Source organism: Dipodomys merriami, unplaced genomic scaffold (genome assembly GCF_024711535.1).
Source record: "Dipodomys merriami isolate MVZ:Mamm:240054 unplaced genomic scaffold, mDipMer1.0.p SCAF_35, whole genome shotgun sequence".
In the NCBI taxonomy this organism is placed as follows: domain Eukaryota; kingdom Metazoa; phylum Chordata; class Mammalia; order Rodentia; family Heteromyidae; genus Dipodomys; species Dipodomys merriami.
In genome coordinates this window covers 7,921,826-7,937,416 of record NW_027205048.1, presented here as the reverse complement: position 1 = coordinate 7,937,416, position 15,591 = coordinate 7,921,826, and the positions used below count along the sequence as shown (strand labels likewise).

Sequence of the window (15,591 nt, the reverse complement as noted above, 5' to 3'; positions counted from 1 at the left end):
AACAATGCTCGATAGAAAATATACTTATTACCTTGCTCATGTAACTGTAATCCCTCTGTACAGTATGTTTACAATAAAAATCATATATATATGATTTTTATTATATACTTATATATTATATATATAAAAGAAAAATGCAAGTTGTGAACAAGTTGTTTCACTAAGTTACCCTTCAGATTAAGGGCACATACTTCTTCCTGTGTTTTGTCTTACAGGAGAACATCAGATTCATGTACCTTTTTGTACGTGAGTGCTGGTACTAGAGCTTGATCTCAGGGCCTGTGTGCTGTCTCTTACTTGTTTCACTCCAGGCTGTCACCCTACCACTTGAGCCATGGCTTCTCTTCCCGGTTTTGGTGGTTAATTAGAGATAAGAGTCTCTTAGGCTTTTCAGCTTGAAAATCTGCAATCTTCAGATCTCAGCCTCTTGACTAGCTAGGATAACAGGTGTGAGCCACAGGTGCTTGCTTACATTAATGTACATCTATATTGAGAAACGGCTTCTTCAAGTTTTGGGTGTTTTCATCTGGATTCTTTTGGAAAGAATTCATACAATGGTTTTCCCTAGCAAAAGTCCTCAATTTCTGTAACAGAAGTCTCATATGCTAACAAACTGGTATTGACAAGCATGATAGATGCAGCCTAGTAGTTAGTGGGTGCTGGAGAGCAGAGTTGATTGCATTTTACAGTCTCTGTATTTCTCTGTTTATTGCTTGTATGCTGTCATTAAGCAAACAGGTTCCTAATATAGCAAATCTCTCTAATCAGTAAAGCAAGGGAGAAAAGAACCAGAGCATCATTAATTATGACGATTTGGCCTCAGCCTGGACAGTCTGTTGCTATTGGATTGGGCAGCTTCCTCTGATTTTATTTTCTGGGGGTAGAGCAGAGAACAGCTTTGCTTCTGCGTGGAGGAAAGCATGAAAGCATGGAAAGGTTGAGCACCTTGCTCCTGCTATCCGACAGCTGCCTAAAATCCCCAGATTAAACACCAGCTTCTACAGAAATGGAGTCCTCAGGCCAAGCTCTGCACAGGTGTGCTTTTAAAAAGTCTCCAGTTCCATAAGCAGAGCAAACATGCTGCTCCCAAATCTGACTGGTCCCCAAGGCCCTAGAGAGCCTACTGTGGGAAAAATCCTGTAGGGATCGGACTGTGGCCATAAATTATGTGTATGCCTGTGTGTTCTGCACAGGAAAGCCATTGGCACCAAGACTGGTTTTCCAAATGCTAATTGCTGGGGTAAAAGGCAGCAAGGCCCCACTGACTCCAGGTAGTAGAGGTTAACAGCGTCTAATGCATTTATTAACCCTCTGGTGCCAGGGACTGGTGAGGTCTGGCCTCACAATTACAGTGCCCTGGAAATTCTATTATGTGACGTGCCTAGACTTGCAGATTTCCACCAGTGACAATTTCATAACAGGAAAGCAACAGCTAGCTGGATGGAAAAGGCATTATGAAGAGCCTAAAGAAGATTTTGCTAGTTTTTCAGAATGTAGGAAGACACACGTGAGCATGAGCCCCTCAAGCATGCTTTCTTTGCCTTTTCCCATTCTCAAGAAACAAATCTCAAAGTCCTATCTGGGAGGTGATGTTTCTCCAACACAGATTCAGGCAACTTCTCCTGAACTACACAACTGTAAATTAGCTGCTAAGAAAGACTCTTTCATAAAAGAAATTAAACCCACTATTTTTATGTTTTTGTGTTGGCTGTTTAAATCACCTGATTCATGTTGACTTAGATCAGTGAATGTAGTTTTTTTATCTCTTTAATAAAACATATATCACATTTTGAAAAAACCAACTGTAAGGTTTGGGGTCCAGGTAGAGACAGCCTGCTAATCTCTGTATCAGAAGCCTGCATGTCCTGTCATCAGCAGGACCGAGTGTTCATGGAAAAGGCTTCATGCCCAATACCCACAGGTCTGTGACACAGGGTAGTCTTTCCTGGTTTGTAACTCAGCAATGAAAGCTCCTCTTCCAATCGCTAATTTTCCTTACTCCTTATAGAGTCTCAGATGTTGTTGAAGTGGGTTTTTTTTTCCTTTTAATTTTCCTGGAACCATCCTAGTTTTCAGCAAATGAGACAACATTTAAAGTAGGTAAGTACTCTGCAGTCATTGAAGGGGTTGGGAGTGGGGGTGTTACACCCTGTAATTTTATCTATTTCTACTTATCACACCTGACTAGCAAGACAGTGATTGCTTGATACTATTTTCAAAAATACTGGGGATAAATGCCTTTAAAATGTGGAAATAACAGGTTTCTCCCGCTTTAGCTTTAAGTTAGCTTTAAGACCCAGATTTTCTTTCTTAAATACTCTTCATCTGCAGAAGTAGGTTTCTGACCTTCAGTAGTCTCTGGGGTTCACATGGCACACAAACTACTAAACATGTAACTAGCCATTACAGCTCAGAAGCCCAGTTCTGCCCCTCCACCTGCACATTTTTGGATGCTATTTCTTGGAGTTGATGCCCTCCAGTTTAGGCACAGACCCACTATGGCATGCATCTCACCAGGTGAAGGTTTTAATAAGATCTTATACCTGTGTGCAATCCTTTGCTCCCTTTATTATGTGTCATGTGCCATTCCTATAGCTGATAATACCACCTTCTCTTCTTCCAGTTAGCATCACAGACAATACAGTGACTTTTGATAGGTTAGGGAGACCCTGGGCGCTACTCTGTTCAGCACTCATGATGAGTGGCTTCCGGGGACCCCGAGCTCTCTGGAGGAAGCTTCTTTAGTTCTTTCTGGAAGTAGTGTTTAGAGGCTTGCATGTGCACTGTCCACCTTGCCTGGGTGCTAGGTCGGGAAGGTGGTGAGCAGGAAGACAGCTTTTACTCTGTATCAGAGGGGTCTGGCTGCACAATCTCACTGGACTGAGCAGCTTATTCAGTAATATCCACCAGGATAGTCCTCAGGCCACATGTGCTCTGGTAACACCAGTGACTGACAGGCCTGTCATATACTTGGAGCTGGTCTAAATACATTTTTCTTGTATGACTGGTTGACTTTGGCCATTCCCAGCAGGAGGGTACATGCCACATGTTCACAGCTTATGTCTGGGTGTGTCAACCTGCTGGGAGACTTAGAAATGCTGAATGAAGCCTGAGACAGATGCTCAATGGTTCACAAGGGCCAGAGATCTAGAGCTACAGCCCGAGGCTGTGTAAGAATGTTTGGGAGGACAGCGACCTTTTCAAGTGCAGCTGTTGCAATCACTCCTTTATGACCAGGTTCTTGTAGGGCTGTCTCAGGTTCCTGCGGTAGAGCGAAGTACAACTGGTAAGGAACAGTGAGCAATGAGCAAAGCCTTCTGGGTTGAATATATTAAATATGCAGGGAGAGATCTGACTACTTCAATAACCCCCAGAGACTACCATGGTCCAGGACACCAAGGTTCAGCTTAGCTGTGACTATAGGCGTATGAACCACTTGAGGGCTGAAGGCATGTTGTCCTCAGTCCAGAGGGCCTGCTGCCTTCTGTGTGCAATTTGGTGAACATACTAGTTATGCAAAGACCCTCAGCAGGAGGTTTGGTCTTTTGTACATTATGGCTTAGGAAAAGAGTAAGCTGAATAAGATATTTAGGCACTATTTGAATGTCTGGGCTCAATTCCAACCTCCAATAGGAGCAAAACATGTGAATTTCTACATGTTATTCTCTATAGGTAACAATGCAATGGGCCAGATTTGCACTTAATGTAGATTGAAAGTCAAGTGAATTCGATTCTTCTCCCAATTTCCCCTCTGATCTTCTTATATATAACATTTAGTGACCTTTGAACAACCCGGAATGCTTCTCAGTACCTTATTCTCAAAGCCTGCTTAAAGGTTTCTATTTTATATTCACAGTTGGCATATGCAAATATAGGTAAAGATTATGATGCCTTCCAAGTGGCATTATGGTCAATAGATTACTCTTCTGAGTGAGCATGCCGTCATTTCAAGCTAGCATGTCTTCAGCGGGTTGCAGCGCACCACAGCAGGCAGGCACCCTGCCAGCACCAGGCACTCTGAGCCAGCCAGTCACTCCGATAGTCCTTGATTCAGGGGTGATGCCTGCCGCGCTCACTTTATGGGCAGGGAGCTCTCTCTCTATTGGAAACATAAGGCTGCTGTGACTAGCGGCATGATGGGAGTATTGAGTTCTTTGTGTGGATTTGCAGGCGAGACAGGGAGAGACACTGTGATGCCAGAAAGAGTTCATCTACCAGAGGGTTTTGTTACATCCTGGCTCTGCAAGCCAGTTGCCATGCGACTCTGGACCAGTCACTGCTCTGCTATACATTGTGCAACACAAGAGGGTTGTACTGGGCAGGTCACTTGCACAGAGAATCCCCCAGAGAGTTGGTCTGCTCAGGAAGCATACAGCTTCACAGCTCAACTCCCTCACAACCACCCAGAAGCAGTTTTTAAATTAGCTAGACTTACTCCTCAAGGGTGCTAATCTGAGTCGTCCTCTGCATCTTACCCCCCCCTCCCCCACCCGCTCACCATCCAAGAATGGTTTTCTCATTAGCAGGGAGTTCTCAGATCCAAAGGACCACTCCTTTCTTTCCCCACCGTGTGCCCACATTTGGGAAACAATAGGAGATCCATCCGGTACTATGTGTTGCCTGGAGCAATGAATACACACATGAACAAACAAACAAGCTTCCCGGAGACTCTGTCTATATTACCAAGCTGTGGGGATTTGTACTGCCACGTTTGTAAGCAGAAGGAGGTGCTTCCTCAAAATTAGCATTCTGACATAGAAATGGGTCCCCTCTTTTTGAACTGTTTCTTTCATAACCTCGCCCTGCCTTCTGTGTCTCCACTGGAGCCTGAGTGACAGGTAACTGCTACTGAACCTTAAGATGCAGCAGGTCTGAATGGAGACATGCCATGGCAAACACCAGATTCTGAAGACTTTGTATGGGGGTGGGGGAGGAGGGAGGAAGAAAAGAATATGAAAGTATCTCATTAATTTTTTATATTGATTACCTGTTGAGATGGCACTATGGTAGGTTAAATAAAATATATTATTAAAATTGACTTCACCTGTTATCTCTCTATTAGGTGGCTACTAGAATACTGTAAATTACAGAGGAGCTCAGTCACAGCTCCCATATTTATTGGCTGGCAGAGCCTCGCACCGCTGATTAATGACCATCAGTAATCACTCTTCACTGTTGTGTATGAGCTTTTTTTTCCCCTTGTCTCTCTGCAGGCACAGAAGCTGAAATCCAACATGTCTGGCAGTACACACCTCTGTCTTTCTGATGTAAGTGATGTTTTAATTTTTTTTTAGGGGGGGGAGGAGGTTTCCTGTCTTTATAGAGACATAGCTTTGAGGCCCTGAGGGAAGATAGGATGTCATTCAAAGCTCAAAGACAATAAGTTTCAAGAGCAGAAGAAAGCTAAACACCCTCTCTATCTATTTGGTTTTGGAGAAAGGTGCAATTTGAATTCAGTGCATGGATGTTAGAAATGTGCAACTGGGGAATTCCATCAAGGAGCCAAGCAGGTCCTAAGCCCACTTGGGCTCTGTGAGCACAGTCAGGTAAAAATCACCCAGCACTGAGAACATGCGCAGCAGAAGTCTCTGCTGACTGCCAGAGCCCTCTCTGTAGCAGCTCTGACGTCCCCCGTGAACCACAGGTGGATGAGGTGGGCACAGCCTGCTCCCCAGGTCACAGTTGGTGAGATGGTGAGTTGTGCCATGCACTGTCCCTCTCTGCACTTCCAGGAGTAGAGATTCAGCCAGTGTGGTGAAGGAGTAGAGAAGTCCATCATGGGGCAGGCCAGTCATGCAGCTGGGGAGCCTTCAGCCTGGTTTCTGGATGAGACTGCCCCTTGAAGAGCTGGACAGAGCCCCCTTTCTCTTTCTGGGTCTTTATTCACACAGTCAGTTGTGGATCTGGTGACATATGCAGGGAACAATGACTGACTGACGAACTCATCTCCACATGAGCTCTGTGTTCTTTGAGTAGACAAGCTTTCTGAGGTAGTTGCTCCTGACCTCCTCCCCTGGTGGGAAGAGAACAGGAGAATACCCTCTCGGCCAGTGAGAGGCCTTCCATGGTGCACATCTGTGGAAAGAGAAAGAAGATCAGGGGATACCCAAGCTCTACTAATCCCCCCCCCAAAAAAAGGTGGGTTTTAATCATCTATGATGAAGGAGTAAGCAGCAAGTAATGGCCAGACAATATATCCAAAAGACTGGGTCTCACTTAAGTTCATTGTTCCTTCTCATAAGACTGTGAGTCGGTGAGTTCAAGTCTCAGTGGTAATCTTGAGCCAGCTTTGAGCCAGCTTTGGGGAGGGGGTCTTTGAGATGGGAGTGGGGTGGGCGAGTTGAATACACTGCGATGGAGAGGCTATGTGCAGGAGATGATGATGGAAACATTTTTCCCCCCTTCCAGCGCGATTATGAAAAGGATGGCCTCGCTGGTGCTTCCAGCCACATAACCACAAAATCGATGGCTGCTACTCCTGGCTGTGGTCTGAGCTCACTGCTGGTTCTGGTGGTAACCGCTCTGTCCACCCTATTATCTTTATCCTGGGCGGAAACATCGTAGCTGCATTGGAAACACAGTATGGACATGTAAAAAAAAAAAAAAAAAGACAAAAACCAAGTAATCTGTTTCCTGTCCTCTTGTATATCTGAAAATCCAGTTTTAGGAGCTCAGTTGAGAAACAGTTTCATCTAACTGGAACTTTTTTTTTGTTTTGTTTTGAAAGAAAGCTTCTTGTGATCTTAGGGGCTTCTGTGGAAAAGCTGACGTAGGGCTACATTCCAGACTCAACAAGGCTGTGGGGCATGCTGTGTTTTAAAGAAATGATTTGTAAATCAGAGTGTAAAGCAGACCAGGGCCATGTTTTTGTTTTTGTTTTTTAAATAATGATGATGGTGGTGAAGATGATGATCATGGGATGATGATGATGATTTTAACAGTTTTAACTCTGGCCTTTATTAGTTAAAGAGTTAGTATTTCTAAAGATTCTTCCATAACTTGTATAATGGGCTTTGATTTGTAATTATGTAAACTGTAACCTAATGTGAATTACAAGCTTTGTTGTTGTTGTTGTTTTTTAACCACGAAGTGAAGAAGGTTCTCCTGGATTTTGTGGAAAAAGCTTGTACTAATGTTCACCTTTCTACGTGTATTTTCCACGTTAATGTTTATGTACTATAAACAGCTCTGCGTGCCCTCCTACAAAACAGAACAGAAGCACCACCTGCCATATCCAAGCGTAGTCTATCTTAGGCAAATAGAGACCTATTCATCGGTTGACAGTTTTCCTGAGCCTTACCTGAGCGAGAAGCCCTTCTCTAACCAACAGGAGTTGTGCGTAGCTGAAGTCTAATTGTCATGCTCTTTACAGTTACGAAGTTATATGTAGGGGAAACAATTTTTACTACTCCATTTCAACTATTGGCTTTCTATACTTTGAAAGTAATGATGGTATCTTCATTTTTTTTTACTGGTTTAATACAAAATATGTAGAGCTTGTTTTCCTCTCATAAGTAGCTCTGGCTCCAATATTAACTTCACAAATACAGCTCTTCAAACATAGCCCCTGAGGAGCCTCTGTGTGCCAGCAGAAAGCTCTGCATCACTTTGTGTGGACAGACAGGGAGGAAACAGAGCAACCAGGCACTGTCTTTTATCATGTCTTGAAATGCAACTGTGTGTAGGTGTGGAACTGGCGGCCGCTTGTGAAGGCTCTGCAGTCTAAGGGCACCCTGGCCAGTTGACAACTCAGTACCTTCGTTCCTGTGTTACCTGCCACAGGCAGCTTTGGTTAAGACAAGGGGCAGGGGAGAAGGGGTGGGGTGGGCATGTGCTACCTAGTCATTCACAGTTGATCCCTGCTACACGTAGTACACGGTTGCTTTCCTAAGGGGTTCCTGCTCTAGGCTTGTGGCCACTCTTTAGAGCAGTTTGGTCTACAGATCGACAAGAATCCGCCTGTTTCTTGTTCTGGGCCTTCCATGACGGACAGGCTGTGACTGCAGAAGGCAACGAAGAAGGTTTCTGGATGGAGAAGGTTGGCATGAGGACTGGGGATGCAAATGGATTGACCCAGATACACAGAATGGGCTATTCAGGACTTGGATAAGCCATCTGGCTTTCTTAGCTGCATACCATCTCCCTTTGCTCTCATTCTTAACCGCACAGGCCCTAGAGTGCACTTGAGGTCTGGTTTTAGATTGTGAGATTCAGGATTGTCACCAATGGCCTATGCAATGGTGGAGTGGGCACTGGGTTTGTCCCACACTGAACAAAGAAGAGGAGAGGGTCTCCCTCTGTAGAGTTTTGGAAACACGAGCCTTCTTCCCACGTGCTCAGGGCTGGAGTGAAGATCTCCGTGCACGTGCTGGACAAACCCCCCCTTGCCTGCTGAGGTTTATCTTGGAAGATCTCTGGGGAGGGGAAAAGGAGGAATCTATGAACTCTTAGAGAAAGACCCAGGCTTTTAGTTCTTTCAGTATTTGAAGTACATTTATACCCAAATGTTAATAAACACAACTGTGAAATACTCACTACCAATGTTTTCCACTTTAAAAATGTTTTCATGAGAAACGCGTCAAACACACGACTGTATTTGATTAGTGAAAAGCTCCATAAAGGCTCTTACTTTGAATAAACACATTAAATGTGTCAAAACATTTGGAATGCCAGTCATCTCTGAGAAGATATCTCTTACAGAGCATATTTTGTTTTAATTAAGGTATCTCGGAGTATCTCCAGCGGACTAATTGCACAGTGGTCTGATTCGAGGTGATCCACCGTAGAAAGCTATTGATTACTTCTGCAGTGCACAGCAGCTTTAATTAGCTTCAGATGACCAGAGAGGAAGATGGGTTGCCAAAGCTAACAAGGGCAGCCTTCAGCGAAGAGCGCGTGGATATATAGCACATAGATTAAATTTTGAAAAGTTCGATCACTAAGGAAGATTCTCGGTTGTTTTGGGGTGTTTTTTAAGTTGATAAAACTATATTTAAGTTACCACATCCTCAATTCATAAATAAGTTATTAAGTAAACACGGGGATGGATTTGTGTTTCAGGGACAATATGTTAGAGAAAGTCTTATGAAACCAAGTCAGGCAAGTGGTCCTGTCATTTGATGTGATCTTAGTTGTTCATAGTGACCCCCCAAACAAAGTCACTTGTCCCAGGGCTGAGGCAAGTGAGTGAGTGCAATATTTCATCCAGGTAACTTCTTCTTGGAGTATTTACAAGCAAAAGTGACGCATTACCTACTGTCATTCACTCCCTGTATTTTGGTGTCACAAACACAGGGACCATCCACTGAGAAGGGATTCTCTTGAAGGAAGGATCTAATAGTAGTTGACTTAGCTAAAAGTATGTCCATGGCTCTCAGATCAAATCTCACCCTACACTACTTTGAAAGGGAGAAAAGGCAATAATGCCACATTGAGGAGAAGCACATGCATTTTGGTCTCAAATACTTTTTGACCAATGTGTGTTTATCTTTTTAATAGAGCACATGAGGTATGAGGTGCACAATAGGGAAAGCGGATTCAGCATGCCCACTGAGTATTTATTTTTCACATATCAGATTTCTCCCAGCCTCTAGGAGAAAAAGTAATGTTGAGAATGATACAAATTATTTTTCATTAAGTATCGCAGAGAGTGTGATAGAGTTCTGGCTTCCATTGTTTAGTGGTTTGTTGTTGTTTTTTAATGTCTTAGGTCATCGAGTAAAGGGAAGGAAGGGCTGTGGTGGCTTTGATTGGTCTGTGCAGAGACTGTCCCAATCATGCATACACTCCAAGGATGGATCACCCCTAGCTGCACCTCTCTTGTGGGTTGCCTCTTTGTCCCTTAGATACTCCTAAACACTCCATCTGAGGAAGGAGGAAAGTGGGAAAGCAAGCATGGCTGTATCAAATGTTTGAGACAAGACATTGAAGACAAAGAGAGTGTATATAATTAGCAAATCTTTTCCTCAGAATCTGGCATAAATGTACTTCGGTTATTATTTACAGAACAGTGGCCACAGAGGAGCTGTCTTTTGGAAAATAAGTTTTCATTCATGTAGTTAGACATGCACGACTTGTTTGAGTCCATAAACCATGAGCCAGAAAAGAGCTGCTTAAATGGATGCACATTTTCTAAGACTCTTTCAGTGCTGCTCTGAGTCTCCTGGATTCAAACCCCCATGATCTCTGTGGCTTTTGCGTCTGCTCTCTGCTGAAGCAGAGGAGACCATGAGAGCGCCATCTTTGCGAGGGAAACTATAAGCCACGGCAACAGATGGGAGTGAATGGCCCCTGGCCCAGACCTCATAGCAGAAGGCCCATCTGCACTGAGCTTGGAGAGTTTGCAGAGATGAAGCAAAATCAAGGTGCAACCAGAGGCCATGTGCTGTAACTAGCGGGGCATGCGCAGTCCTCAATTCCCTACCGGTAAAGTAGAACAGTTCTACCAAAACATCCAGCATTCCTTGAACTAGGGGGTCTTTCCTTTATATAAAGGAAGCCAGAGCTAATATCTGGATGACCAAAGAAGGGCATTTTGGGGGAGGTAGAAATTCTTAGATAAAACAGCTGGGGATTCGGTTGAAAACCCTTACAAGCTGCACTTTTCTCCAGAGACAAAAATCTCATGTATACATCTGGCTGAAAACCATCGCTCAGTGCAGAGGCCTTCCATCTGAGGGCTTTGCCACCACCTCCTTCCCAGAAGGTATTCTGTGGGGTATTTCAGGTCCCTAGGACAGGTACTGTGAGGTACTGGCTCATTGAGATCTCTGGTGCACTGATTATTGAGGCCCCAGCCCCACCCTTGTCCTTCCTTGCCTATATATTTAGAAGGGTCTCTTCCCAACCATTCTACACCCTCATCACTCTAAATAGAATGCTATCCATTCTGTTTATAACATGAATGCTATTCATTCACGTTCTGTTGCGGAAATCATCCCCCAACTATCTAAAGATGGCAGCCATCTTCAAGGCGGAAGTTCATCTTCCTCACCTCCTGAGTGCCCTCTGCTCTGCTTCAGGTTGCCCTGGGGACCGATGCCTCCACATTAGACATATTTGTGTTGCACCCAGAGCTTTCTGATGAGTGTCTATAACTTCCAAGGGGCCGCTGGGAGGCGAGGGGGTGGCTGTGGGATGAGATGTGCCACCTGCATCTCTGATTGTTCTGAGACCCAGCCCAGAGGGGTGGGGAAGGCATGCAAACCCTCTTTCAATAAACTGCCTGCAGAGCACCACAGCCTGCTAATGGTTGCTGAGGCCTCAGCCCCCTAAGGTCTCCAAGCTCATTTGACCAGCACAGCTGCGACTTGGGCTCTCTGCCTCTGGCAGGTGCCAATATCAGCATCTTGTCCCACTGCCACAGGGAGTTTATTTTTGCTCAGGGGCAGCTGCCAAGCCCAGCACTAGCATCAATAGAAGGTTTTCTCTGATTTTCTTCTCTCCATCACAGGCTGGGGCCTACTTACCAATCCCCACTTTTATTTTGTAAAGCACTAGGAGACTATAAAGTGTCAGGGGACCACATGGCCTCTTCCTCAGTCCTCCCATCCACCTGCTACCAGCCTTCCCTCACGGAAAGCATGACACCCATAGGAGGTGCGTCTAAAGTGGCAGTTGTGTAAGAAATGTGGGAATGCTGAAGGTCTCCGTTGGTGACAACAGTGGAAGATCAGGCCATTTGTGTAGCTGTGTTGGCCAGGAGCAGGATTGACATTGAACTTGACCTGAGACTGAAGTTAACCTGAGAAAAAGGTCTAGGAAAGCAGTGGATCGCAGCGACATTAAGCCTGCCCATCGTACTCCCTGTAGAGAAATGAAACGCCAGCTCTTGTCCCTGAAGGAATGATGAGGCCAGCTAGTCCCAGTCACTCTCCCCCTCTGCCAGGCCAGTGAGTGGGCAGAAATTTCAATCAGCCTCAAGCACAGGGCATTGGCAAGAAAGCAGGGATGCAGGTTCCCCATCCACATCCCGAGCAGCGAAGTCTCGCGCGGATTTGTAGAACAAGTTCTCCGACTAGAAGAACCGCCATTTGCAGCTGAAGCTGCCCCATGAGTATCTTAAAATACCTCTTAAGAATCTTGGGCTCAAAGATGATTTAAAAGGAAATACCTATCTTTTCTTCTAGACTGCCCAAACTTTTCAGTTAACATCTTTATAAATAGTCCATGAAGCTGTTTTCCAGACTCAGTCTCTAAAAGGCATAGTCCCTGTCTCCATGGGTAAAATGAAGGCAGCTCTCAAGACAGAGGGAAAAGGTGAACCCACCATCCATCCAGCCCAAGGCTACCACAGATGGCCCTAGTCTTGGCTGAACAGGTGAGAGGAGCTATCATGGCTGCCAGGAGCCGGCCACAGTGCAGGTGGGAATGGGGAACACCAGACTTGCTCTAGCCAAGGGCAGCAGTCAGCAAGGATGGTTCAAATAGCAGAACTCTGAATGTGCATACGATGTTACATCTGCCCGCCAGATGTAATATAGATCCTAGGATGAGAGTAGAGTAGATGAAGAACTGGAAAATTCTGGGGATCTCCAGGGAAGAAATGTAGGGCATTTCAAAATCAGTGAAGTCCAGTCACCAGAGATGAGGCCAGAGTATGGCAGGAATAGGTGAAGGTACTCTTAAGTCTCTTAGGGCACTGGCATGTAAAGCACCATCTACTTTCTCTCCCTCCCTCTTTCCCTTCCTCCCTTCCCCTTCCCTCCTTTTTCTCTCTTTGTCTCTCGCTCTCACTCTCCCTCCCTCTTTCTCTCTCGCTCATACATACACAACTACAGGGCTATATGATCTAGCATTCCTTCTGGTGTGTAATATATACTGACTCTGGCATTTGAGTTTTGATGGTTTAGCTTTAACTGAGCATGTCTACAAAGCAGGGAGAGAGAGAGAGAGAGAGAGAGAGAGAGAGAGAGAGAGAGAGAGAGAGAGAGAGAGAGAGAGAGAGAGAGAATGAGAGAGAGAGAGAGAGAGAGAGAGACTATGAAAGCCTTAGAGCCAAATCACAGATTCACAGATTGCCCTGCCTTCCTTGGCTGTGGTCTTCTGTAATCAAGCGCTTCTGCTGTGCTCTTCTGGATTTAGAAAGCGCTGATTGTCCTCAGAGGGCTGAAGAAATGGATTCAAAAACCTGAAATCCAAGGCCTTATAATTCTCCTAATTATCTTTTCTTCTCCTTTCCCTCTTCCAAAGGAGCAGGGCAAACACTTCCTACCACAGTGTTTGCCTGAAAGAGTTTCCCATCCTGTGTCCATTATCCCTTGATATTGAAATGATTTTCTCTGTGTAATCCAGCTCCTGCTGAGAAGCTGTGTGAGACTTGGGATGTGGGATTTTTCTCTTGTACGTTTGGATGGTGTTGCATATTTTACCCTGAACCCAAGGCTGTGTCTGTTCTCTATGATGTTCTTTCTATGCCATGCAGGTTAACAAAAAGTGAGAGAGGAGATGGCTTCTGATTTGGGGGGATATTTTTAGAATTCTGCCCCAAGCAAGGAGCCAGACTCCTTCAGAGCTGGGGTGAGGAGGAGGGCTTTGTTGAGAAGGGGCAACTTTCCTGGCTCCCCATGTTACCGTGTGTTTTCAGCTTTCCACGTGGAGAAGATGATGCATTTGTCTGTCTCTTCATGGGGCGTCTGATCTCTGAGGACAACCGAGTTTCTCATGGGGCTGTCTCTCAGTCCTTCTGCGTACAGCTGTCTGTACCGCGCTGTCTTGCCCACACCCACTGAAGAACAACTGCCGTCCAAGGTCAGACTTTGCCTTCTGGACTTTGGAAGTGGTTTTGTGATAGATTTTTCTGTTTGCCCCTTGCTCAAATTCTGCAGACTACGTAGTTCCTTCGGCCACCTCCACCCAGAATATCCTAATAAATGTTTTCTTTTTTATAAAAGAAAATGTATCATGATGTCTTGCTTTTTTAATCCTAATTTATTGGAGGACTATCCTGATATCAATAATGCTCTAGTGATCACCCTCATCAAGATATTGGTCGGGGGGGCAGCAGGTTGCAGGGCCATGGCTTCCTGTACTTGGCACTGTTGGCAGTCGGGGCAGATTGTGGGTGGGTAAGGCCCCCAGTAATGGGCAGGGGTGGGCCAGTTTTAAAACCCTTCAAGCAGAAATGAGAGACCGGCTGCAGTGGTTTCCCTGGGGACCTTGCGGCTCCTCCCTGGGGGCTTTGGGTCATATTCTACTTGCCTTCTAAATGCAACCAAATCTCCAGAATGCAAATGATAGAAATGTTAGGAGCTGGAACAAGAAATGTCTAATAAAACCCTGAGACAAACGCCGTGAAAGTGAATCTAAACTGTGACAGAAGAAAAGATACAGAACCCCTTGTGTGGGGTGATATAAATAACGCATAAACGAAGGTACAGATGCAGGCAGGGGTCACCGTAAAGTCACATAAGCTGGAGTGCTGGGCTTTAGCCTAGTGAGGCTTCTCCCTCCGAGGGTAAAAGGCAATGTGAGCATTTCACCTGAAAATGCTTCAGGTGAGCAATAAATAGGGTTGCTCTCTTTAGGAAACTGAAGGGCAAATGTACATCTTATCCTTTAAAATCCATCTCCCCTTGGAGCCAACAGTTCCATTGCAAAATAATGACCTTGCATTCAAATGGTGTACCAAAGTCCATTTCCAAAGTACTTGCATCATAGGACAGCGTGTAATAGACAACTACTTGGAATGACCTGAATGTTTGCTGATGTGAACTGATCAAAGAACTTAGGGTACACTGAGGGAAGAGAATATTAGGTAACTATTAAAAAGGTATATATAGGTCTGCTGAGATAAAGGTTGTACCAGGTAATGAAAATTATGGTTCTATTTGTATATAATGAGAGAGACAGAGGGTATAGATGAATGGGTACTGGTAGGATGACAAATAGATACAGATCAAAGATATCATAAAAAATAAAGTGGTAGTGATATAATACAGATATTAGTAGATGACAGAGTGACAGATGACAACTACTAGTAGATGATGAAGGGGGTACAGAGGATAGAAAAATAGATATTGATAGGTAATAAAAAGTAAGTACATACTGACACGATAGATTATTGTCACAATATGGATAAACAGGTAACTATTAACAGATGAAAATAGATATAGATAAATACTGATAAATAAAATAGATGGCACCCAGCTGACCTACATAATAGGTGCGAAATAGATATTTCATAGATGAATTGATTTTTACTATGTCATTCTAATATCTGTGATACTTGGTATTTAGAGGATAAGAAGTAGAGGAGAGGCAAGCTGCACAACTTCTAGGACACAGCTCTGCCTCTGAGCCCTGTACTTTGAATCACCACTGCAGGATAAACCAAATGTCCAGCGCTCCATCCATTGCACCACAGAACCGGTTCTGAGCCCTGCACTTTGAAGGAAGGCAGTGATTCGGCCCTGGCTGAGTACTCTCGTGGCTAGAGCCTCCTGTTACAGCCCACAGAGCCTTGTGGGCCAAAGCAAATCTGAGGGCTGCTCCACCGGTATGCCTTCAAGGTTAACTGCCTCAGTCTGGGGATGAGACACCTTTGTGCTCTGTGTACACTGGAGGGCTTGAACCCTCCTAGGAGAGGAGAGG

At 44.8% G+C, this 15,591-nt stretch overlaps 1 protein-coding gene across 4 annotated transcripts in view; it reads left to right on the top strand.

Moving 5' to 3' along the window:
- Positions 1 to 13,852, top strand: part of Gfra1 (GDNF family receptor alpha 1) — a 205,478-nt gene extending 191,626 nt beyond the window's left edge. For all 4 annotated transcript variants that reach the window (XM_069988096.1, XM_069988094.1, XM_069988093.1 and 1 more), the window contains 2 exons: positions 5,214 to 5,267; positions 6,409 to 13,852. In XM_069988096.1, coding sequence (XP_069844197.1) covers positions 5,214 to 5,267; positions 6,409 to 6,564 — 210 coding nt within the window. In that variant the 3' untranslated portion in view covers positions 6,565 to 13,852. The remainder of the gene's footprint in view (positions 1 to 5,213; positions 5,268 to 6,408) is intronic.
- Positions 13,853 to 15,591: the final 1,739 nt, after the last annotated feature.